At 41.0% G+C, this 23,875-nt stretch overlaps 2 protein-coding genes across 2 annotated transcripts; both read left to right on the forward strand.

The window, feature by feature from the left end:
• The first annotated feature begins 2,230 nt into the window (after positions 1-2,230).
• Positions 2,231-7,509, forward strand: pmt (phosphoethanolamine methyltransferase). Its single transcript, XM_070836654.1, has 12 exons — positions 2,231-2,279; positions 3,026-3,197; positions 3,703-3,858; positions 4,027-4,163; positions 4,460-4,611; positions 4,712-4,900; positions 5,495-5,584; positions 5,676-5,765; positions 5,857-5,979; positions 6,209-6,340; positions 7,080-7,196; positions 7,328-7,509. The coding sequence occupies exons 1-12, from the start codon at positions 2,270-2,272 to the stop codon at positions 7,436-7,438; spliced, it is 1,479 nt and encodes a 492-aa protein (XP_070692755.1). The 5' UTR covers positions 2,231-2,269; the 3' UTR covers positions 7,439-7,509.
• Positions 7,510-11,886: 4,377 nt separating this feature from the next.
• LOC139207027 (MORC family CW-type zinc finger protein 3) lies at positions 11,887-23,430 on the forward strand. Its single transcript, XM_070836653.1, has 17 exons — positions 11,887-11,965; positions 12,100-12,172; positions 13,767-13,899; positions 14,171-14,391; positions 14,561-14,708; positions 15,405-15,558; positions 16,373-16,501; positions 17,046-17,165; positions 17,280-17,383; positions 17,528-17,653; positions 18,174-18,290; positions 19,051-19,128; positions 20,312-20,351; positions 20,477-20,898; positions 21,141-21,684; positions 21,770-21,939; positions 22,357-23,430. The coding sequence occupies exons 1-17, from the start codon at positions 11,927-11,929 to the stop codon at positions 22,511-22,513; spliced, it is 2,775 nt and encodes a 924-aa protein (XP_070692754.1). The 5' UTR covers positions 11,887-11,926; the 3' UTR covers positions 22,514-23,430.
• Positions 23,431-23,875: the final 445 nt, after the last annotated feature.

A 23,875-nucleotide genomic window follows, 5' to 3' on the forward strand; every position in this document is an offset into this window, starting at 1 on the left:
GCATACCAAGAAAAGAACACTGTCCCTACTGTGAAACATGGAGGAGGCTCGGTTATGTTCTGGGGCTGCTTTGCTGCATCTGGCACAGGGTGTCTTGAATCTGTGCAAGGTACAATGAAATCTCAAGACTATCAAGGCATTCTGGAGAGAAATGTGCTGCCTAGTGTCAGAAAGCTTGGTCTCAGTCGCAGGTCATGGGTCTTCCAACAGGATAACGACCCAAAACACACAGCCAAAAACACCCAAGAATGGCTAAGAGAAAAGCATTGGACTATTCTGAAGTGGCCTTCTATGAGCCCAGATCTAAATCCCATTGAACATCTGTGGAAGGAGCTGAAACATGCCATCTGGAGAAGACACCCTTCAAACCTGAGACAACTGGAGCAGTTTGCTCACGAGGAGTGGGCCAAAATACCTGTTGACAGGTGCAGAAGTCTCATTGACAGTTACAGAAATCGTTTGATTGCAGTGATTGCCTCAAAAGGTTGTGCAACAAAATATTAAGTTATGGGTACCATCATTTTTGTCCAGGCCTGTTTCATTAGTTTGTTTTTTTAAATAATTCTGTTGAACAACAATTCAAAAGTAATGGCTGATTTTGATTGTTTAATTTTCAATAAATTTTTATTTATTGTTACTTTTGTAAGTTTCAAGTGATTTCAGTGACCATTGTGGGTTTTTCTTTCATTAACAGAGGGGTACCAACAATTTTGTCCACGTGTGTAGAACAAGAAAACCTCACAGAAAAAGTACTAGAAGTTTAGTATTAGATGAAAATGTTCTTATGGGGCCAATACTGAAAAAACGTGGAACTGCTCTCAAAATTATTGCTCCATAGCACTCTGAGTGGTTCAAAAATCTTCAGGGTATCTCTAAACTACCTATGAAAAAAAAATTTTTACACATTCTTGCATCGTAACTAGTCACACAAATCTTATGGTTGGCCCACCAAAATCAAACCAGACCAAAGTCTGATCAAGACCCTGCTTCTCAGGCAGCCTGTCTACAGTTGCTTGATTTCTCGTTGATGTATTTCTGCTACGTTTTGCTGAGAAGATGTGCAAACGGACCAAAGTTCACAGCCAAAGTCGGACAGCATCACCGGGTCAAGGCAGAGGCCTACAGAAGTGAAGACAAAAGCTCACTGACACTGAAACATACAGAGAGAGGAAATCTAAGTATCTGGGAGGAGTTACTCTACTAATGTAAAATGTTAACAGACCCAACAACAGTGTGGTGAAAAACATCACTGGCTTCACCACTACCACCTTTAGCCAACATATTAATAGACAGAGAGCAGCAGGAGAAGCCACAAAGGCGCACATCAACACCAGTACAATAAAAACTGACAACCTCCAGGGATGTGACTGCTGTGCTGCTGTGCACTGAAGACTCCAGCAGCGACCCTTTTTTCGTACCACTGTCTAATTAGTCACACTAAACTGGTGGTAAATGATACAATTATTAATGGATAATTACTAATTTACTGATCTTTTTCATAAAGCCTTTATTGAGAAAACCTTTTGGGTTGCCAGGTTGTGCAAAATCTGCAACAGCTTGTTTGTCAAAGTGTGGGTCCAAAACAAGAATCAGTCCATCATCAATGAATTAGGATACATTGATCTCCTCAGAAACTGTTCATAAAGTGAGAAATGATGTAATGTAGGATGTACTGACTGGGGCCACTCTCTGGGGCACTAATTGCTCTCCACCTTAACAGAGCTCAAGCTTTTCAGCCGCTGTGTGAGGCAATATTGCGTAATCGGCGCATACCACGAGTCATTTCCTACTTGTCAGCACATCTGAAGCGAGGTGAGCCGGGAGCCGGTGAGGGAGAGACTGCTGCTGGGAAACACAGTTCAACATCAACCAACCATTGTGCAAAAAGATGTGAGTGTACGGGACATACACACGAACTCATCTGTGGGCATTGTGGGGTCGATTTTGTGCGCACACTGTCGGAGGAATCCCGTCCATAGACGTGCCTCTAGTAGTCCGCAGACTCTTGCCCCCCCCTTGTATGAATATTCACGTGTGCTCCCTCCCCTCAGTTTGGATGCGTCCTAATGGACAGTTTCCTACCTGGCGATCATCTCCTCCACTCGCCCTTTCGTCCCGTTATTTAAAGAGCACCCACACAGGGAGAGACCTGCACTCTGTCAGAGAGAGGGTACTCGAAAATAACCTTATAATTAACACGTTGATTTGCCATATTGCATGGCCACTCTCCATTAATTTTACAATAAGTTCATATCAACAAAAGACCACCATGGAAAAAGGTATGAGCAGAGTAAAAACGGACTCTTTTACTGGTGAAAGATTTGATGTTGTGGCTTTCTTCCATTGTGGTTTTAAGCCTGATGCGCCTGATGTGAGGACTTTGTTGGAGCAGCCACATGTTTTGTGCCTACTGTTCACTCAGCTGGTGGAAGTAATCCTACTGTGAACACTACAGGAATGTGTCCGTTTTTTTCACAAAACAAGTTAAACCTGTTCTGTCACGGGCCAACTGGCTAAAGCATGCAAAATATCTGAAATTGTGCTTTGGAGTGTAGTATATAAGTGCAGATTATCTGGGGAAATCTACACAGCATAGCAGCTGTGGATGTGCATCAGTGTATTGTTTTAAGTTTGCTTTCTGTGATCAGGTCTGAATAATGGTTAATCTGTGTGCCAGACATCTCTGGGTCTCAGGGTTTATTATATGTTTACAGAATTTTAGCTCAGAAGTTCTGTATTAACACACACCTCTGTAAAATGTCACTTTTCTACTGAATTAATGTAACACAAGTTTACTGTGTCTTTCAAAAAAGAATACTAGGTATGATAATTGAGATAAACATAATGAGTACTTGTCCTTGTCCTTTTTGACCAAGCAATAAGAAAGCAGAATCAAATTCCTCTCCTCTTCTTCATCATCATCCTCCTGTAATAACGAACACTCTATTAGTAGTTTCTTTGTGTCCAAGTTTGACTTTACATTACTACATTACTAGCCTCATATGGACACCTTTGTGCTTCACAGCTCGTTGCAACATGACAGAGTTTTGGAAGGAGCACTCCAAGGCCGCCACAGTGGAGGAGATGATGCTGGACTCTCGTGCCAGGGAGCTGACCGAGCAGGAGCTGCCCGAGATCCTCTCCATGCTGCCCTGCCTGGCTGGATATAAAGTGCTAGAGCTGGGAGCTGGCATCGGGTGAGCACACAGCTTCATTAGACTGTCTGTAGTAGTGTGTGTGTGTGTGTGTGTGTGTGTGTGTGTGTGTGTGTGTGTGTGTGTGTGTGTGTGTGTGTGTGTGTGTGTGTGTGTGTGTGTGTGTGTGTGTGCGCGTGCGCGTGCGCGTGCGCGCACAGGGTTTTCAAGAAGTCTGTCTAATGTAATTTAGGGGCTTGTATCAGAAGACAGACAGATGACAGACAGTCTAATAAGCTTTCCATGTAAGAAGTGAAAGGTTCTTCAGAAAAGCTCTGCAAACAAGAACCAAACTCAGCCCAATTTAGTTTTTTGATACAGAAGAATCCAAGCTTTGAAAGAATTTTTTTTTGTAATACACCTTCTATTAAAAGTGGCAGTTTTCAGAAAATTAGACAATGTTTTTGATGTTTCTATTGGTTTCTACCTGCATTTAACATGTCTGTTGTGACCTAACAGCATTAATTAGGATGACTAGATGGATTTATGCTAACATGTGTCCCTGCAGTCGTTACACCAGCCACCTGCTGACTATGGCCGGTCATGTGACGGCTGTGGACTTCATGGACAGCTTTGTGGAGAAGAACAGGCAGGACAATGGTCACCATAGCAACGCTGCCTTCATCCAAGCCGATGTCACAAAGCTGGATATCCCCCAAAACAGGTGTGTGTTAAGGAAGAATTGTAATCGTTTTGGCGATCCCTTTAGCTGGATTTGTTGGCCGATATTAGCATCTAGCTTAGTTTATGTTTATGTTCTGCCAAAACAGCAAAGCAAAACGTGAACATGACGTCAGTCTTGCTGACCAATTTCATGTTCTGGTCTCCTCAGCTTTGACTTCATCTTCTCCAACTGGCTGCTGATGTACCTGAGTGAAGAAGAGCTGCAGTCTTTTATAGAGAAGATGCTGGGCTGGCTGCGGCCCGGGGGTTTTCTTTTCTTCAGAGAGTCCTGCAACCACCGTTCAGGTACTGAGCCAACAATAAAACTCCCACATCTCTCTTTCATCATAATAACGATTTAAACATTGATGCAAACGGAATCTGATGAAAGAAACAAATTAAAATAATTGTGATTCACAATAAATTCAAGCCCAAATTTGAAGTAGACTTTGAACTTTTGCAGATCAGATTCACTTTCTGCTCTTAACATATATAATGTAATTTGTTATTCTATACAGCTCTTTTCTACAGTAGCCAATATCTTTTTCTTAACAAATATGATAAGGGGAAACATTCATTTTAACTTAAGACTTTCTTCGAAGGTGACTCCAAGAGGGACTTCAACCCCACCTGCTACCGCACTGAGGCACAATACAGCCACCTGGTATCATCGGTACAAATGGAGGGACCAGAGGGGGGCCAAACATTTGGTTTCGACATTGTGTTAAAAAAGAAAGTTCAGGCCTATATTGAGGTAGATTCATTGACGTCTTCTGAAATGTCAAGTGTAAAATAGAAGGTCATAGCAGTATGTGGTGTCTGTCTGTCATGTCCTTGTCCTCCTCCTTTTCCAGATGAAAAACAATCCGAATCAGCTCTGCTGGCTGCTGGAGAAGGTTCGCCGCTCCTCGAACACCCAGAACGGATTCACCACCTTCCAGCAGTTCCTGGACAACAAGCAGTACACCCGCCGGGGTATCCTGCGCTATGAGAAGATATTTGGGGCTGGTTACGTCAGCACTGGTGGGCCCAGCACCACCAAGGTAGGAATATAGTCTGGAAAACACCAAAGAAATTAGCTGGTAGGAATAAATAAAGGGATACAACAAGATTACACAGCAGTGTGATTTCAAAAGTGAAAAACCCAACAAATGAATGAATAACGCCACTGAAGTTGATAATGTTACCAACAGCGTTCCAGTCAGGCCCACCTCTTTGCTCCTGACAGAAATATCACAATTATTGGATAGTTTCAATGACATTTAGTACAGACTCTCATAGCTCTTAGCGGATGAATCCTACTGTCTTGATCCCCTGGTTCCTCCGCCAGCGCCGCAATGAGTTTGACATTTGTGCTTTTGAGTGAAATGTCTCGACAAGTGGATGAGTTGCACACTGTTTGGCACACTGCCCTTATTCATACACACATTCAAGCCCCCTCAGGATGAATTGTATTCTCTTTGGTGATGCAATTCATCCAATACTTTGATAATGACATAATGCATAAATTGCTTAACATCAGTATATTAACATTGTCACTGTGTGCACATGAGCATGTTGGCTGTAGCATTTCCTACAATTATCTACGTTTATCTCATGGGGCTAGCTAAAGAAAGAGCCTTTGTTTGTGCTAACAGGAGTTTGTGGATCTGCTGAACCTAAAGCCTGGACAGAAGGTTTTAGATGTCGGCAGTGGCATCGGTGGAGGAGACTTCTACATGGCAAAGGTAAGCCAAGGGATCTGGCATCTTTTGGTGATACTAATGATAACAACAGACGGATTTTTATAATGATGGCGATTGTTATGCTACGTTTAAGACCTTTGGAGTGGAGGTGCTTGGCCTGGACCTGTCAGACAACATGGTGGACATCGCCATGGAGAGGGCGATCACGGAGAAGCTGCCATCAGTGCGTCTAAACGCCCCCGTATCCTGTTGGTTTAAAACACCAAAGATAATAGTTTGATCAATGGTTTGTAACAGTGTGTGCTCAACATCAGGTCCAGTTTGAGGTGGCTGATGCCACCAAGAGAACGTTCCCAGAAGGTTCCTTTGACGTGATCTACAGCAGAGACACAATCCTGCACATTGATGACAAACTGGCCCTCTTCAAACGCTTCCATGTGAGCATTTTCTCACACTTTAGCATCTAGTCTAAAGTTTTCACATCACTGATTCCAAACATCTCTTTGGATTTTAAGTTTGGAGAGCAAATTTGGCACATAAAAAAACTAAAAGAGACATTTTTATGGCATACACATAAGTCTTTGCAAAATTGGTGTCTTTGATGTCACTTTATCTGGTCTAGCTTTACTGACTTATTCTTTTATTCTCCTTGTTCCTTGTGTTCAGTCATGGTTAAAGCCAGGTGGTCAGTTGCTTATCAGTGACTACTGCTGTAGCGAGAAGCCCTGGACGCCAGTGTTCGAGTCCTACGTCAAACAGAGAGGCTATATCCTCTATACACCCTCACAGTATGGCAAGGTAAATATACAGTACAGTCTCATTGTGTAACAGTTCATGAAAGGACTACACTGCTCTATGGGGAGTTCTGCCCTTTGGTTTGGCACACTCAGATTCAGGATTAAAATGAATTTGCAGCAACATGAAAGATCGTTATCCATCGTATAATGTCTGCTTTTACTTTTCCAAAATTGTTTTATTGTTGCGTGGTATTATATTGTATACTTATCAGGTCAATCTTTTCTTACACGTGCTTTACCACACAAGGGCACCATTATAGTGCGTCTGTGAAAAACACAAGTCATAGTAAATAAGATAAAACACAATATATAACATGCGTAGCCTTTTAACTGTTGGGCAACTCCCGTGTACATAAAACAAGTTGGAAAGATCTTCTGCTATTAAAGGCTGCACACTTTTTGAATCCTATGTCTGTTTTGTCTTACCCATAAACATGTTTTTACATGTATCATTAAAATGTGTTATTAACATGTGGGCTTACCATGCACGCCTGACAAATATGTTAAGGGATTGCTGCTTTGCAGTGGCCAAATATGAAGCAAAGACTTTGTGAAACATCCTGATATGCACATTGGGTAACTCTTAGAAAATCAAAGTCTTCTCTTGCACTGAAAGGCCAAACGCACAAACAGTGTGACTGTGTGCCCAGTGGATGTGTTGCTAATGTACTACTACTGTCCAACAGCTGGTGGTGCTTTTCCAATTCTATTTTACTTCTTCTCTCTCTCTTCTCCTGTAGTTCATTGGGGATGCTGGTTTCTGCAATGTTCGTGCAGAAGACCGGACAGCCCAGTTCATCCAGGTGATTAAGACAGAGCTGCACGAGGCAGAGGCCATCAAGCACGAATTCATCAAGGTTAGTGCAGCATCCACACATGCACATTCACAGACACGCGGTAATTACAATGCTAGGCTTGAACATATATCATCAAGACAACATACATCATCCCAGTGGCTGCTCATCATACCTGCCTCTGTCCCCTGCAGGAATTTTCTGAAGAAGACTATCTTGCAATAGTAAATGGTTGGAGAGAAAAACTGGAACGTTCCAACAGTGGAAACCAACGGTGGGGACTCTTTTATGCAACAAGGAAATGAGTGATTGCACTAAGAATGGATAAGATAATAAAAGAAAAAAAGGGATGTGTCTTTCCTTATTCCCTAATTGTAATTAATTACTACTACTCTAAAAAGAAGAAAGAAAACACGCAGTGTTTGTTAAAGCTGAAAGTTGCAGCGGAACTTAATACTTATTTTAAGTGAGGGACTGTTCATACGCGTATGCAATTTGCAAAAAGTATATTTAAATATATATATCTATATGTATAATATATGGTAAATGGTCTGTATTTGTATAGCACCTTTCTAGTTATTTCAACTACTCAAAGCGCTTTACATGACGTCCTCTTTCACTCATTCACCCATGAGGAATGTAATTTGGAGGAGACTATTCTTTCATACTCATTCACACACTGAAGCCATGCTTCAGGAGCAAGTTGGGGTTCAGTGTCTTGCCCAAGAACACTTTGACATGTTGACCCATATGAGCTGGGGATCGAACCCCCGACCTTCTGATTGAGGGACGGCCCACTCTATCACTGAGCCACAGCTGCCCGCTATATAAAAAATGCAAATCAACAATGTATACACACATGTATATAAGCCGTACTGAAATATGCAGCAAATTTAGCACAAAGTTCATCATTTCACGTATTTTACGAAAATAAAACAGGTTTTGTTCATCTGCTGTAATATTCCTGGGACTCTATGGGTCCTAACAAACAGTATATGCAAATGGACTAATAAACATTCTGCTCAACATGACGTGTCCTGTTTTACCAAAGTAAAGTGTCATCTGTGCTACACAGTGAGCCATTGTCTGTCTGCATTGTCCTCTGTGATACGCAAGTAACACAAATGTTGTTGACAGGCATAGCCTCCCTGTGTAAGTGACATTACTGAGATAGTTCACTGACTTTATGACTCTTTACCATCATCCTGTTGTTGCCACTTGTCACAGCAACTGCTGTTCAGCAAAAGTTACACAGGTTGCTATAATCAACAGGCAGCCGTTAAACTGCTGCCTGCTTTGCATTGTTTTTCTAACTGCATATTGTGTACATTCACAGCTATATAAAAAGCTATCATCATGACTGACAACTATTGTCCAAAGATAGATAGACCTCTTATATCCTTCATGTTACTAATTACAAGGTGTGTCTCTTTCTTTAACACACTTTGACGTCCAAAAGAAGAAGGCGGAAGACGGAAATGTTGAGCTCCCAGATGCACTTCATATTAAACATAATTTACCAGATGTTTCCACCGAGAGGGTAGCACTGGGTTTTGGAGACAGACTGCATTGCATGGCTTTTATCTAATTTTACAAATGAACTCTTCATTTGATTATAGCCTAATGGAAACTTGTTTTTGCGAAGCTGCTTGTCGTTTTTTTGGCTTTAGTTTAGTGTGCTGAAAGCTAAGGTGATGTTAAGTCATGGTGGGCAGGCAGTCTTATTAGGGGAGACTGGGATTGGTTGTCACACTTCTTATTTATCATCAATACACCTTACAATAGTCATTCCAACATTAGAGGGAGGAAAGGAAAAGAAACAGCAAGTTATCAACCATCAAAGACACTCTTACACATTGTCCCTAGAGTTATCAATTGGGTTTCATTAGAAAAAAAAGATTACTTAAAAAAAAGACATTTAAAAAGAATATTGGTATTTTTTTGTTTTTAAAGCTTGAGCCATCAACTAAAATTCACAATGAAGAGAAACACCCTCTCTACAGTATAATATTCATCAAGGCTCTGGGTGGCGTCCATATACACTCCCCTCCAAAAGTATTGGAACAGTGAGGCCAATTCCTTTATTTTTGCTGTAGACTGAAAACATTTGGGTTTGACATCAAAAGATGAATTTGAGACAAGAGATCAACATTTCAGCTTTTATTTCCAGGTATTTACATCTGGATCTGATACACAACTTAGAAGTTAGCACCTTTTGTTTGAACCCACCCATTTTTCATGTGAGCAAAAGTATTGGAACATGTGACTGACAGGTGTGTTTTGTTGCCCTGGTGTGTCCTGTTACATTGATTATTCAAACAATAAATAGCGCTGACTGTCTACGTTCAGTTTCAGATTTGGGTTTTGCCTGTGCAGACTGCATTTATAGTTAGAAGCGTAACCAACAAGAAAACCAGAGAGCTGTCCATGGGTGAAAAACAAGCAATTGTGAAGCTGAGAGAAGATGGAAAATCAATCATTGCACAAACATTGGCCATAGCCAGTACAACCATTTGGAATGTCCTGAAGAAGAAAGAAACCACTGGTGTACTCAGTAACAGACATCGAACGGGTAGACCAAGGAAAACAGCAGCAGTTGATGACAGAAACATTGTGAGAGCTGTAAAGAAAGACCCTAAAATAACTGTTGGTGACATCAGCATCAACCTCCAGAGAGCAGGAGAGAAGGTGTCACAGTCTACTGTTCGCAGAAGACTTCATGAACAAAAGTACACGAGGCCACACCAGAAGATGCAAACCACTCATTACCAAGAAGAATAGGAAGGCCAGGCTGGAATTTGCCAAAAAGTCCAGAGACAAGCCTAAAAATTCTGGGACAAAGTTTTATGGACTGATGAGACAAAGATGAACCTTTACCAAAGTGATGGAAAGGCTAAAGTTTGGAGAAAGAGAGGATCTGCTCATGATCCCAAACATACAAGCTCATCTGTGAAACACAGTGGAGGTCATGTCATGGCTTGGGCTTGCATGGCTTCTTCTGGGATGGGCTCATTCATCTTCATTGATGATGTAACACATGATGGCAGCAGCAAAATGAACTCAGAAGTCTACAGAGACATTTTGTCTGCCAATTTAAAGAAAGATGCAACCAAATTGATTGGGAGATCCTTCATGGTGCAGCAAGATAATGATTCAAAACACACTGCCAAAACAACAAAGGAGTTCATCAGGGGCAAGAAGTGGGAGGTTTTAGACTGGCCAAGTCAATCTCCAGACTTCAACCCTATAGAGCATGCATTTTACCTGCTAAAGAGCAGACTGAAGGGAAAAACCCCCCAAAACAAACCACAACTGAAAGAGGCTGCGGTGAAAGCAGAATGCAAAAGTTTGGTGATATCAATGGGTCACAGGCTTGATGCAGTTATTGCAAGCAAAGGATTTGCAACTAAATATTAACTCTTTTCACGTTAATCTATTTTAAGTCTATCTGTTCCAATATTTTTGCTCGCCTAAAAATTTGGTGTTCCGTTACAAATAATGCTATCTTGTCCTGGTTGTGTATCAGATTGTGACAAAGTGGGTGAGCACTTCTCTTGATGTTCTCACCACTTGTCCCTGGATATTTCTATTTTCTTTCTATGTGTGTTTTGCTTTAATTAACCAGGCTGGTGTGGCCAGGCATTTACTATCCCGGGTGTATGTGTCAGGTTACATCTTGCATGAGGAACTTCAGTAAAACACACAGTCATTTAGTTCAGTTATCCTTTTATTAATTTGCAGGTTTAATTATGGTTCAATTGGTCATTCCTTTGTTATACTTACCTTTTGTTTGTTCTGACTCACCATGTGGGAGGAGTGTTTAAGAGGAGGCTGGCCACACACTTCCCCATTTTATGGTTTAGATGATGTCAGCATGACATCATTGGGTCAGACCATGTGGAGGGGTTTTTTATTTGTTTCCTTTTGATAAATGATGGATTATTAGACTACATAAATTGTTTTTGCTTGTTTAGCTTTGAGGGATTGGATAAAGGTTCAGAGGTTTGTAGTATGTGCTGTGATCCTTTATTTTGATTTGCAGATTAGTTGCAACTCGGAATACACACGGTCCCCATGACCCCACATGGTGGAGCTGAAGCACTATTGGAAGCACTATTTAAGGAGTGAGAACTTGGATGCCGGGGGGCTGGAGGCTGGTTTGAGACAGGAGGGCTGTGCTGTGACAGAAAATATTTCCTTTTCAGTAGCTACAGTTTAATTTTGAAATAGTGTTTTTTTTTTGTAAATAATTTTGTAATTTAAATGATTGAGCACTGTAAAATAAAAGTATCTCTTTTTGCATACAAGAAGTCTGCTGAGTCTGTCTGCTACCACCTTCCTTGACTACTTTGGCCTGACTATTCTACACAGATCCAGATGTAAATACCTGGAAATAAAAGCTGAAATGTTGATCTCTTGTCTCATATTCATCTCTTGATGTCAAACCCAAATGTTTTCAGTCTACAGCAAAAATAAAGGAACTGGCCTCACTGTTCCAATGCTTTTGGAGGGGAGTGTATATATATATATATATATATATATATATATATATATATATATATATATGTGTGTGTGTGTGTGTGTGTGTGTGTGTGTGTGTGTGTGTGTGTGTGTTATATATATAAATAAACAGAAGAAACGCCTTCATCACCTTTTAGCCAATGTGTTTCACAGAGACTGTGACTTGCTCAACTAATTTAGTTGACTTCCTTTGACAGCGTCAGCTACGCCCATGCCTTCTGTCTGACAGACACACACCACAGGAGCCAAAACACACGCAACAGTCGCAAAACATGGCGAGGTTAAGCGAGCATGGGATTCGCCTCAGTTCCGTGCGTAATTCACATTTGGACGTTTTTCAGCGAGATGGTTTTTCTGTTGAATGTTTGCAGGCAGAATGTGCTTGTGCTGCAGGGGAACGACAGTGCCAACTTAAACTTACCTATTTTCTATTTCTTTCTGCCAGATGAGTCCTTCCTTCCTGAACAGCAACTCCACCAGTCACACCTGGCCCTTCAGCGCGGTGGCAGAGTTGATAGGTAGGTGACATTATGGTGAATCGCACGGAAACTGCGCGCAGTCCTGTGCGCCTGCAGCCGCGCTCCTCCGCTCTCTGCTCGTTGTTTCACACTGTTGCTTTACGTGCACTCTGTCACAGTGGACTGAGTGTGTGACAGACACTGGTGCTTACATGGGCCGAGTGGACTTCCTCTATCACTCTCTCAACGCTCCACTCTTCACAGAATGCCTGACAGCGTCTGTCTGCAGACTACATCAGTGTCTTAATGACTATGTTATACACTTGCGTGTGTAGTTGTGTTAGTTGTTTCCTTACAATGGTAATGATATTACTAGACTTCTAATAACTTGTATACAGCGGTTAAGTTTCGTGGTAAAAGGATAGATAAGGATCTGGACTACAGTACAGCACATGAATCACTAAATTGTTTCCTTTCACGTGATTCAAAGCGTCTGTCTCGGCGCCGTCAACACTGGCAGTCCTCCACTCTGTGCTTTCTCATTGGTCCAGACGTGCAGACCTCCTGTTGGCTGCTGACTTGTAGCAGGAACAGAAGTGAGAATGCAGATGATACAAAGAGCAGGTGACAGAGTGCACAGTCACACCTGGATTTTTTTTTTTATTTTTAGCATTAAATAACTAATGTTTGTAGTGTAATTCCTGAAAAGATGGGAAGACATAATCATAGCCCTGCAGCAAATGTCATCTGAGAATCTTAATGTGTCAGAGAGAGGTTGCGTAAGATAAGCGATAAGATAAACTTCACTGGTGTGAAACATGGGAAGCGTCACGGCTGCATAAAGAGCAAGTATAAAAACAGATTGAGTGATGGAGGCATGTTGCTGCCCATTTTACTATGAGGCAGTTAACATACGCTGTATCATATTTTAGTCATATTTTCATAATAAAGCTAACTGCCCGTCATGGATGACATAGGTGAACTTTCCATTTTAGCATTGTTTGGATGTTGATTCATTCTGCCTCCAAGTGACTGAATTGTCAGACACGCAGTGAGAGTGAGGGCTCAGCTCAGAAAATACTTGGGTCTAGTGGTTTTTCTCTTTCAAGTCCTGTTCTATCCAATCACCTCTTCCAACTGTCCTCACTTGGCTCAGCATGTTAAGAATGGCAGGTCTAGTTTTAGTTAGCTACAACTAGCTGACAATCATAAGACATGATCCACTTGATAAAATTAAAATTGTTTGAGAGAAGGATCTATATCTTTCACCGCCAGATGACTTATGGTATTTGATCCTCAAGCTGGTTAATTCAACATCTTCTGCGCTCACTAATTCTTACAGTAACTGTTTGAAATTCAACAAAAAATATATTTCTGAAAAAAACAGATGCATGGTATAGATTAGAGAAGTAATCTGAAACTATATAATGGTATACTAATGTCTTAAATTTGTATTTGTATTCATAACTGTTTGTTCATGCTTTTGTTTATAATATCCTGTAATCACTGAAGTGCCTTTCTCTTGTGGGACACTTAGCAGAAATACTGAATCACTGAAGCACCATGGGAGAGACAATCCCCTTCCTTCCACACCTTCCTTGACCGTCTCTGTTTCCCTTTTGTCAACTGATTATTTTTTTCTCTCATATTCTAGACAATGCATCAGATCCAGGTGTATCCGCTAAACAGATCTGGGTCGACGTAGTTGATGAAGCCGGTCAACTCTGTCTAACTTTCATCGATAATGGCAGCGGCATGACCCCCAACAAACTGCACAAGATGCTCAGGTAAGACACACACGTGCACATGCACATGAAGCTGAAGCATACACACATAGCATCAGAAGACACTGGTGGTTTTCCTCTCTTCCGTATTGAAACCACAAAGCATTTCTAGATCAGTTGTTGCATTTGGTTCTTCTGTCTCATACCACATACACACATTCCCCTGCGTATAATTTGGGCATTTTTCACCTTTTTCCGATCATCGGTATTATCTTTACTATCTCATATAAACACATCCGTATTTCTTCACGCTCCCCTTCACCCTTATGTCCAGCTTTGGTTTTACAGAAAAGGGTTCAGGTAAGGCGAGTCAGCAGGCCATCGGCGTTTACGGGAACGGCTTCAAGTCTGGCTCCATGCGTCTGGGCCGTGATGCGCTCATCTTCACCAAGAACGGCGGCTGCCAGACTGTGGGGATGCTGTCTCAGACCTACCTGGAAAACATCAAGGCCCAGGCCGTCATTGTCCCCATTGTCCCCTTCAGCCAACAAACCAATATCCTTCATGAGGCGTGCTCTGCAAATTCTGCAATTCGACTGAATTGAAGGCTGTAAAAACAGTAAATGATCATCGAAGACAAGTAAAGGTCCTTCTCACTGATTGGTGGAGAATATGTTTGTCACCCTGCAAGCTCCATAATGCCGTGACCTTAACTCAGTGTTACAGTCTCTGGTGGTGACCGAGGACTCAGAGGCCAGCCTGGCAGCCATCCTCCAAAACTCCATCGTCACCTCCCAGGAGAAGATACATGCACACTTTGACTCCATTCCCTCCAAAAAAGGCACCAAAATATTAATCTGGAACCTCCGCAGGTCAGAATCATACATTTGCTCATGTTGAATTTTTATTTTCTTGCCTCCATGTTAGCAATTCAAGATTCAACATTTTGTTAAATACACTTCTTCACTTTGTTATTTGTTATAAATTGACTGACACTGCTCTCATACCGGTCCATTATTATTATCTTAAATTAGCATAAAGACTGAAAGCAGGGGAAATAGCTACATGTGTTGAGGGTAGGTCTAATTCTCACAGCATGTGAGCCTGATGAGTATGCAAACACACCCCACAAAGAGAGACATGCAAATAAGCATGAACATACGTATATGGTATTTGTTTAAGCATGCTTTCATACAAATCCATTCAAAACAACACACGCCTCGAAAACAAGCCCTCATGTCACCGTATAAAGAGCAGACAGCATTTGAATTTAAAAATTCAAAGCCCCTTTTCCTTGTGACCTCCTAAGGCAGAGTTCTGTAAACCCTAATCACTGCAAAGAGAAACACTATGGAACACTCCACTATGATCAGTATTGTCGAATATGAAGTGTTGCACCAATCAAGACCAGAATGAAATTATAATGATTGAATGTGAGGCGACAAACTGATATCGGTTTGGATGCCGTGCCCTATCGAACACGTTCTGCTCCTCACACGTGTGAGATCAGTGATGTGGTGGTGTCATAATCTGTTTTAACAGCTGGTCCCTTTGACGTTATCCTGTAGGGCCAAAGACGGCAAACCAGAGATCGACTTCGAGACCGATTCGAGTGACTTCCGTTTGCCCGAGATTCAGATTGAGGAGCTGAAGAAGGGCCTGAGGAACAGTGGGTCCCTGAGAGCCGAACAGAACATCCCAGACATGCACTACAGTCTCAGGGTCAGTGGAGAAAAAAGTCACCTGTGGGATAAATGCAAATAATGGAGGTGTAATAATGGAGATAAGATAAGATAAGGATGGAATTGTAGATTCATATTTCTATTTTTCAGACCACTTCTCCTCCATGTTGGGTTAAAATATGGGATTAAATGGTGTTTCATGACTTTTGGAAACAGCAGCTACCTTAAGGTCCATTTAGTAGCTGTCCTGGAACTTTCACTAACATCAGACAGTCTTCCTCAGCAGATGCGGATGCATAAACAGTCTCTAGTTTTTATACATTAAGTGTAATTAAATTGATATCGTGCCTCGAATAAATGCATTCAGCTGAAAATGATTGAAAACAACGTATGAAAAATAGTTAAATTTTCTCATATGTTTTTATAGTGTATTGCATTTTTTTCACATAATTTCAGATGGTGCAGATTAAGAAATTTGAGAATTTACTTAGCTCAGAAAGGATGCTTTTCATTGCACAGCATCGATGTTTGTGTGTGTGTGTGTGTGTGGCTTTGGGTGCGTGTGACTTTCAAGCACAAACCAGAGTGCCTCTTCACAACCAAGACGTACCTGTGGTTTGGCCCAGTTTCATTTTAAAGCCACATTGAAATTGTTAGTGTTTCATAAATCCCTATCTCTAATTTGAGAATTTTCGAGTGTTAAGCTTAAATAATGCACCCTCTGGCTAATACTGTATATAAAAAGTGTTCATTAAGAGTAAAATAAATCAATAGCAAGTGTTTTAAAATCAAAATTTCTTACTCTCTGCATTCTCTCTTTCTCTCCCTTTGTTTCTCTGCTCATGGCTGCTCAGGCCTACCTGAGCATCTTGTATCTGAAGCCAAGGACACAGATTATACTGAGGGGGAGGAAGAATCTGGCTAAACTGGTGTCGAAGAGGCTGACAAATATTGAGCTTGATGTGTACAAACCCCACTTCAGTGTATCCTTTGAGCTATCTGTTTCCTCATGCGTGCCTATTTTTAGATGCAAACATGACGAGGGAACTTTTCAGGAGATGAATCAGGCAACAATTTAACAGATGTTTGAGAAGGGAAAGTGAAAATTAGCACCACAGCTTGAATTCATGTGGTTTTCACATTCAAAGTATTTATTGTCATATGTGCATTACAGAAACATGTTTCCATGCACAATGAAATTCTTTTATTGCTGTCTGCAAACAAGTATAAATAGTAAAAAAAGACAAAATAAATAAAAGGCAATAAGGGCAATTTGGAAGGCAACATGTGAAAAGAAATATCACATCTGTTTAGCCAAAATTGTAGTTTCAATAATTGCATGGAATTTTTATTTTATAATGCATTTGCATGTATATCCTTTAATTATTATCAACCATAAAATGTAAAGCTTGGTTTTTGCTTCTGTTCACCACTGATATCTTGAGCTAGCAAAGTGATGGCATCACCTCATATTATTCTGAAACCTGCCAGTGTTGTGTGCTGTTAACCTTTACTGGTGTCCGTCAGAAAGAGAAGGTGAAAGTGACCTTTGGGATGAACCCGAAAAACAAAGACCACTATGGCATCATGATGTACTACAGGAACCGACTCATTAAAGCCTACGAGAAAGTGGGCTGCCAGCTAAAGGTTGGCGAAAGGATTCTTCCGTGTGTCTTTATCCATGACAAGCTCAGTGCTCCTAAAATGTATCATTAATAAATACATGCCTCTGCCTAAATGTCACTTCCCAATGCCCTACAGGTTTCGGGTCAAAGGGCCGGAGTTGGGGTCATCGGTATTATTGAGTGTAACTTCCTCAAACCTGCTCACAACAAGCAAGATTTTGAGTACACCAAAGAATACAGGTTCAACACACACATACAAACCAAACAAAATCACACTGGACACACACCAGTGAAACAGACCTGTCATGAAATACATGCCTCATATACTCTCACTTGTGCTTTTGCGTTCACGATTCACTATATTTTCCTTTTCCTCCTCCCAAGACTCACCCTCGGTGCTCTGGGGATAAAACTCAACGACTACTGGAGAGAGATGACAGAGAAGAGGGCCAGAGAGCGAGAGTTTCAGGCCCTGGACAAAGATGAAAATGAATATAGCCAGTCTGTCGAGTGAGTGTGAAAAGCACGTAAAACCAAATGTATTTTCATTGTTTCAAGTGTGAAAAACAAGTTCAGTTTGTTTGTTGTGCCACACTGAAAGAGGATTTTGGTTCATTTGGTCCACCTGGCTCTAAATCTGCAGTGTTGAAATAGTCCACATTCTACTGTACAAGCATTTTATGGATAATGATAGTAAACATCATGCAGGTCAGTTGATACCTGACCTGCATGATGTCAAACCTGTCAAATTAAATGAAACTAGGAAAATAGGTAATTTTTTTCCCAAAGCTTGAAATCAGAGATTTTAGATGCTGCTCTCTTGACAGAAGATAAAACATGCTGAGGCAGGGAACAAGATAGAGATAATAAAATAAGAAGTATTTTCATTTGTGTTCATGTGCACAAATGTAGACGCATCTCAGATCATTTCAAAAATAATTCTAATAATAATTCTTTGTGATCGGTATACGTCTCCCTTTAATAGCAACTTGTGTTTACTGACAGTTCTCATACACGTCTGTATTTACAGGGGTCCCATGTGGTTACAGTGTGAAGAGTGCCTCAAGTGGCGAAGCATTCCTGAAAGTCACTACACGGTAGTTCCTGAAAGCTGGAACTGCAGTCAGAACCCCAATCCACGTTATAGGTGTGTATTTCTAATTCTTTAATTAGTTAATTGATTATCTTATATCTAATTTAATCATCTTATCTAATCATTAATCGTTTATTTTCTTGAATATCAGGCACAACATTTTGGGTACTGTTTACATGAATGAATGCAGAAGCTTGTGCACGTTCAACTCTGTTATGATCAGAGGTCCTACAGCTGTGTCACACTGGTTTGATTGAGAAAAATAAATGATTTGTGAATGTTTTATGGGCAGCCATGGCCAAGTAAGTGCTTTGTGTACTAAAGCAACATCACAAAAGGTCATTAAAGGGCCATTCCACCAGTTGAATGAAAGTTGAATATAAAAAGAGACCTTTGCAGGTAAGAAAAATATGGTGACATCAAGTAACATCTAAGGAGTCATGCAATTTTCCAAGTATTGATTTTATAGTGGGAGGAAATTATGATTAATCACATGTCCACTGAATTGTACATCATGCATCACTAGCTAGATTTCAACTACTGGACGTGTAAATATATCTTTATAAAATAGGGGTTCCAACCTTGTTTTCACGCGTAAAGATGAATAAAAACACTTGTCCTCACAAAGTCCTGACTGAGGTTATCATAATTCATGCATCAAACGGTTAAGCTGTCACTCAAAATGTCTAAATGTGCCTGAACAGACAGAGGAGGCCAGTGTGTGGCCGTGTATGTGTGTCAGCTGTAACAGGAAGGCCCCGAGCCTACATTTAGCAGTAGTTCAGTTGCTAAGCCATTTCTTTTTGTCATTCAGAAGCTGCAGTTCGCCAGAGGAAGCAGAAGATAGTGTTGAGCTGTTAACACCAAGCTACCAGAAAACCCACAAGAAGCAGTAAATTCCCATTTCTGTAGACCTCTCAAACTGTGACTGTGTGTGAGAACGAGTGCATGGACCTATGTTTTCACCCTGCTACTTTGCGTGTGTGTGTTTGTGTGTGTGTGTGTGCTGGTTCATGTGGCATTTTGTGGTCTCCATCTGTCATCTGTTTCTTGCTCTTATTTCCGGCGGTTGTCCACGTGACTGCGTGTCTGTGTGACAAGCAAAGAAAAGTCTAGTTTTGCTTCACGCTGCCTGACAATGATCAACTCAGATGGACTGAAAAGAGAAATCAGTGACTTCTTCCAAACAAGGCAACATGATACTGATAAATGCAAAGGAACTATGTGAACTATTTGTCTTTTCTTTTTTTCTTAAAAAATTAACATCAAATATAAAAAACACTTTGCAAACTAAGAACTAAAGAGAGATTAGCTAGGTTCCAAGCCAATAAAGTACAGACTAATTAACAGGCACAATTCTAAGGTTCATGAAAAGTTAAAGATGTAATCAAAAGGCTCATAAAAGCAAGGTATTTTACCAGAATTGTGCATATGTTTTTTTTCAGAGAAACCACCCTCTTTAAAAACTCTGGTTTCTGTGTATCAGTGTAAAATAGATTTGGATTCTCATTCTCATTCTCATTGGTGCTTTGTGTAATGAGCATGCACCTGAAACAAAAATAATGGCAGACCGGTTTATTTACATTTAGTTACAAGTTTACAACTTCTCCTAGCTGGTGTGAAATAACTATAATTATCTTAGTTATTAGCTACTATCCTTGTGTTTTTAAATTGCTACCGTTAAGGGAAAAGAAGCTCCCTGTCTGGGTGCAGAACGTTCTTCTCTGATATTTGATGTATCTTTGAGGTAGACTTTATCGCCACCTACTGACCTGGCATGCTCGTGTGCGTGTTTACAATGGTTTTTGCTTTCTCAGATACTTTGTAGAACGACTGTCATGTAGATAGAATTTCATTTTGAAACAGAATGAAAAAATGTTTGTTTTCATGTAGACAAAATCCATGTAGACAAAATCTTAATCTCAGCCCTCACAGTTTTTGTTGTCTCAGAATAATCACACTGACAAACAATGACATCTGCCAAGGCAAGCCACAGAAACATTTACTTTGAGTTAAAACTCACTGTATTTTGAGTGTGTCATCCCTTTAATCCCTGTTCTTTTTTTTTCCTGCAGAGAGCATCCCAAAAGCAGAAAACGAGAAAAATCATTGGAGGTTTGTGAAAAGTAGAAACTTTAGGCAACTTTCCAGTTGCTAAAGGCACTGTTGTGTTATTTTGCTTGTACCACTTTGGGCTATATTGTGTATAGTGTCAGTGTCCTTTGTTGGTTACGTTGCAGGTGTGTTCGTCCCAGGAACAGATGGCTCAACATCAGAGCCTCTCACGCAGCTCATCAGAGCCGAGCCAGCCCACCTCCCAGTCCACACACACACCTGATCGCAGGAGAACAGCAGATCAATGCCGCACAAAGGAAAACACACCAGAACAACATCAGACAAACACAGATCAGCTGGCAGATTACAACACAGACACAAATGATGATACGCACACACAAAGTGCAGTCACAGCTGAAGTCACACACACAAAACAGAGGTCAGTTTGGGCAAACGTAGTCCTTAAAGACAAAACACGAGTCACAGAGGAGCAGATGCGTGTAAAAATGCAGACGTACGGTCACAGGCTTGGAGGTGAAGAGAGAGACAAAAAAGAAAACACAAGCATGGAGCCGGAGGAAAGAGAAGACCGCACAAACACGTTAAGGTGGGGTTATGTGCTGTATGCAAGTTCAGAATCAAATAACAAGTCATACAAGTCTAGGGTGGTGCTCTAATGGGTGAACAAGCACTGTGGCCAGAGATAGGCCAGATAATTAGAGCCAGCAATAAAGAGAATGACTCACATTATTATGGCTATGCTGTTACCTGTCAGATTTGATGCTAAACACAATGGGAAAAAATGCAGAGGTCTCTTCATACGGACTAACAGGCTTTTGTCTCCTGCAGCCTCAAAAGGAAAGCAGGATCACTATTCTACAGTGTGAAAAAGAAGCCATGTGTTTTGGAGGAGCAGCCTGACTCAGAAGTCACAGCAGAGAAGATGAATCCTGAGAAACAAATAAATATAACCGAGACACCGTCCTCAAAGAAGACCAAGCAGGACAGCAGCAGCAGCAGCAGTAGAGTAGAGAAACCAGGTGACACGGCACAGCGAACCACCTCCAGCCTCTCCTGGACCCACTCGCCTCCCCCCACCCAGACTGTGATGGTGTCCCCGCTGAGTCGATCTGAGGAGCCTTGGAGCAGACCTCTGCCTCCAGAAGGGAGCGACAGAGAAGCTGACTTGCTCAAGCTGGCTGGGTTGGAGAAGGCAGCACAGAGGCTACGGAGGCTTCTCGGTTTGGAAATCACAAAGACAACTCAAGGCACGATGACGACTGCTGATGGCAGCGCTGGAAAGCAAGGAGGAAGAGGAGGAGGAGGGGGGGCAACGACATCGTCAGCATCCACAGCAAGCAGAGAGGTCGGCTGCCAGACGGACGTGGCTGAGGTCAGCAGAGTTTTACTCAGTATTTTCAGGCAGTTTGGCCACAGCTACATCTAAGTAATCTTCTTCTATTCTTTGTCTGCATCAGAGCTCTACTTCATCCAGCAGCCCGGTCCAGGCAGCAGGATACCGGGGGGAGGTGGTCCAGGGTCAGAGATGTGTATGTGGGCTGAAGGAGCAGAACAGACTCAGGGAGGAGAAGACAGAAACTCAGAGCAGGATGAGAGTCAGTGACAGCGAGGCCTGTGAAGACAGCAGGTGTGTATTCAAGACAGACATGACATGCAACTGTACCGACAGGCACCGCTAGCTCTGTGCTATGGAATGATTAGATACTCAATCATTGCTTTAAATGAAGATTTTGCATAGCAGTAAAAGTAATTCAAAGTTTGGTGCCTAACTTTATTAAATTAAATACCTCTGCACATACAAGGTCATACAAGGGGCCTAAATGCTATTCAAAAGATGTGAATCCAAATTATTTGTAGTATGAATGTCAGCTTCGTTCTTTTACCACTCTGCTGTTTTTTCTACTCTCACTTCTCCAAAATCATGTTATTTTTTATTAGATGTTCTCCATTTTCGCTGTTGAAATGTTAATTTCCCGCAGACAGAGTTTCACCTTAGCTACTGAAATGTTTAATCGCTTTAATAATGAAGCTGTTCTCCGATCAGATCGTCACACGAGTGTCTGCGCGACATCCGTAACAACGTGGTGGTGCTTCTCACGGCCCTCCTTCCCCAGCTGGACCTGGCTGGCATCAGTCTGGAGACGACCGACATAGACAGCATCCTGCAGCAGATCATAGAGGTCAACTCACTAAAACTATGACCAGTACTGTTAGAAAACCCAGCAGATTTCTGCTGGCAGAGTTTGATGTTTTTACTATATTCTTGTGCAAAGCTTGGGTTAATAAAACGATAACTAACTCAAATATACAGTATATATTAGTATTAGTCTTGTAATGTTCATTCAGAAATATTATTCTTCTATTGTGGGTGACTTTTATATTTATCAGTTTGCAGTCTAGCTTTAAACAACAATGAGCAGCTAGTTATAGTAACTCATTGTGCGTCAAATTACATTTTAGGTGTAAAAGAGCACAGCACTAATGCAAAAATGTTGTACAAAAAATAGTCAAATGAAGCAGTTCTTCAGGCATATACTCTGGCTCTAATGAAGACAGCTGAATATCTGGGTCAGCCAAAGTGCTGTTAAAATGTATCCTCGTCCATAACAGCATCTGCACTGCAAGCTGAAATAGCTTGTTGGTCTTCTTTGTCCCAAACTACGTCACTGTGCACGTCAAATGACAGCGCTGGTGCTGGAGGTACAGCAGATTTTGCAGGAGGAACATTTATCGTTTGACTTGGCTGGCATTGATTGGACATCCACATGAAACATTCCCTTTAACTTCACTGGGGAAAAATAATAGTGTTCCTTCTTGAAAAAAATTATGCAGAAGGAATTTAAAGTGTTCAGACTTGTAGTATCAAGTCTGACTCAGTTTTTTGTCACGATTTGAATATATTGTGTCTGCTGCTCATTTATCATAGGAAGCTTTGCTGTGAGTCTATATCTCCCGTTGCTATATAAATATGTTTTGCATCTGTTTTTATTTACTATGTAAATTTGTTTTATACACGTTTGGCACCAGAGAGTCATGGAGTATTGCTTCTTTTGAGATTTGCTCACGTATCCTTTATAAACCAGATTTTTACATTTTTTGCATTAAAACACTGAAACCATTTATTGTACACTGCCTCTTAATTTTCAAACATTCAAAACTTTACCATTGTGATCTTCACCAAACTCCATTAATTTTTCTTCTAATAGAAAAATGCAGGGCTTGTGCAGTGCTTCTTGTTTGCCACAAGGTGGAAGTGAAGTCTAGTAATGAATACAATCTTATTTAAAGTGAGTGTTCAGGTCATCATTTCACTTTCCACCATTGTGGTTGTTTTTGGACTATTCTCTCTATCAACTGTTGTCCAGGGCATTATTTAATTCAATCCTTAGTCCAGTAAAGGGTACTAAATAGTATTTGTTTAATGTGAAGTGTGGGTTAATATTCTATTCTATCTTAGTACAGTTATGTATTACAACATTAACAGCACAGCAGACAGTCAGCGAAAAGCTCTGGAAATGTGTTAAATTTCATTCAAACACAATTTGAACTAAAACCTACAAGTT

The sequence above is a fragment of the Pempheris klunzingeri genome, chromosome 9 (genome assembly GCF_042242105.1).
Source record: "Pempheris klunzingeri isolate RE-2024b chromosome 9, fPemKlu1.hap1, whole genome shotgun sequence".
Taxonomy (NCBI): domain Eukaryota; kingdom Metazoa; phylum Chordata; class Actinopteri; order Acropomatiformes; family Pempheridae; genus Pempheris; species Pempheris klunzingeri.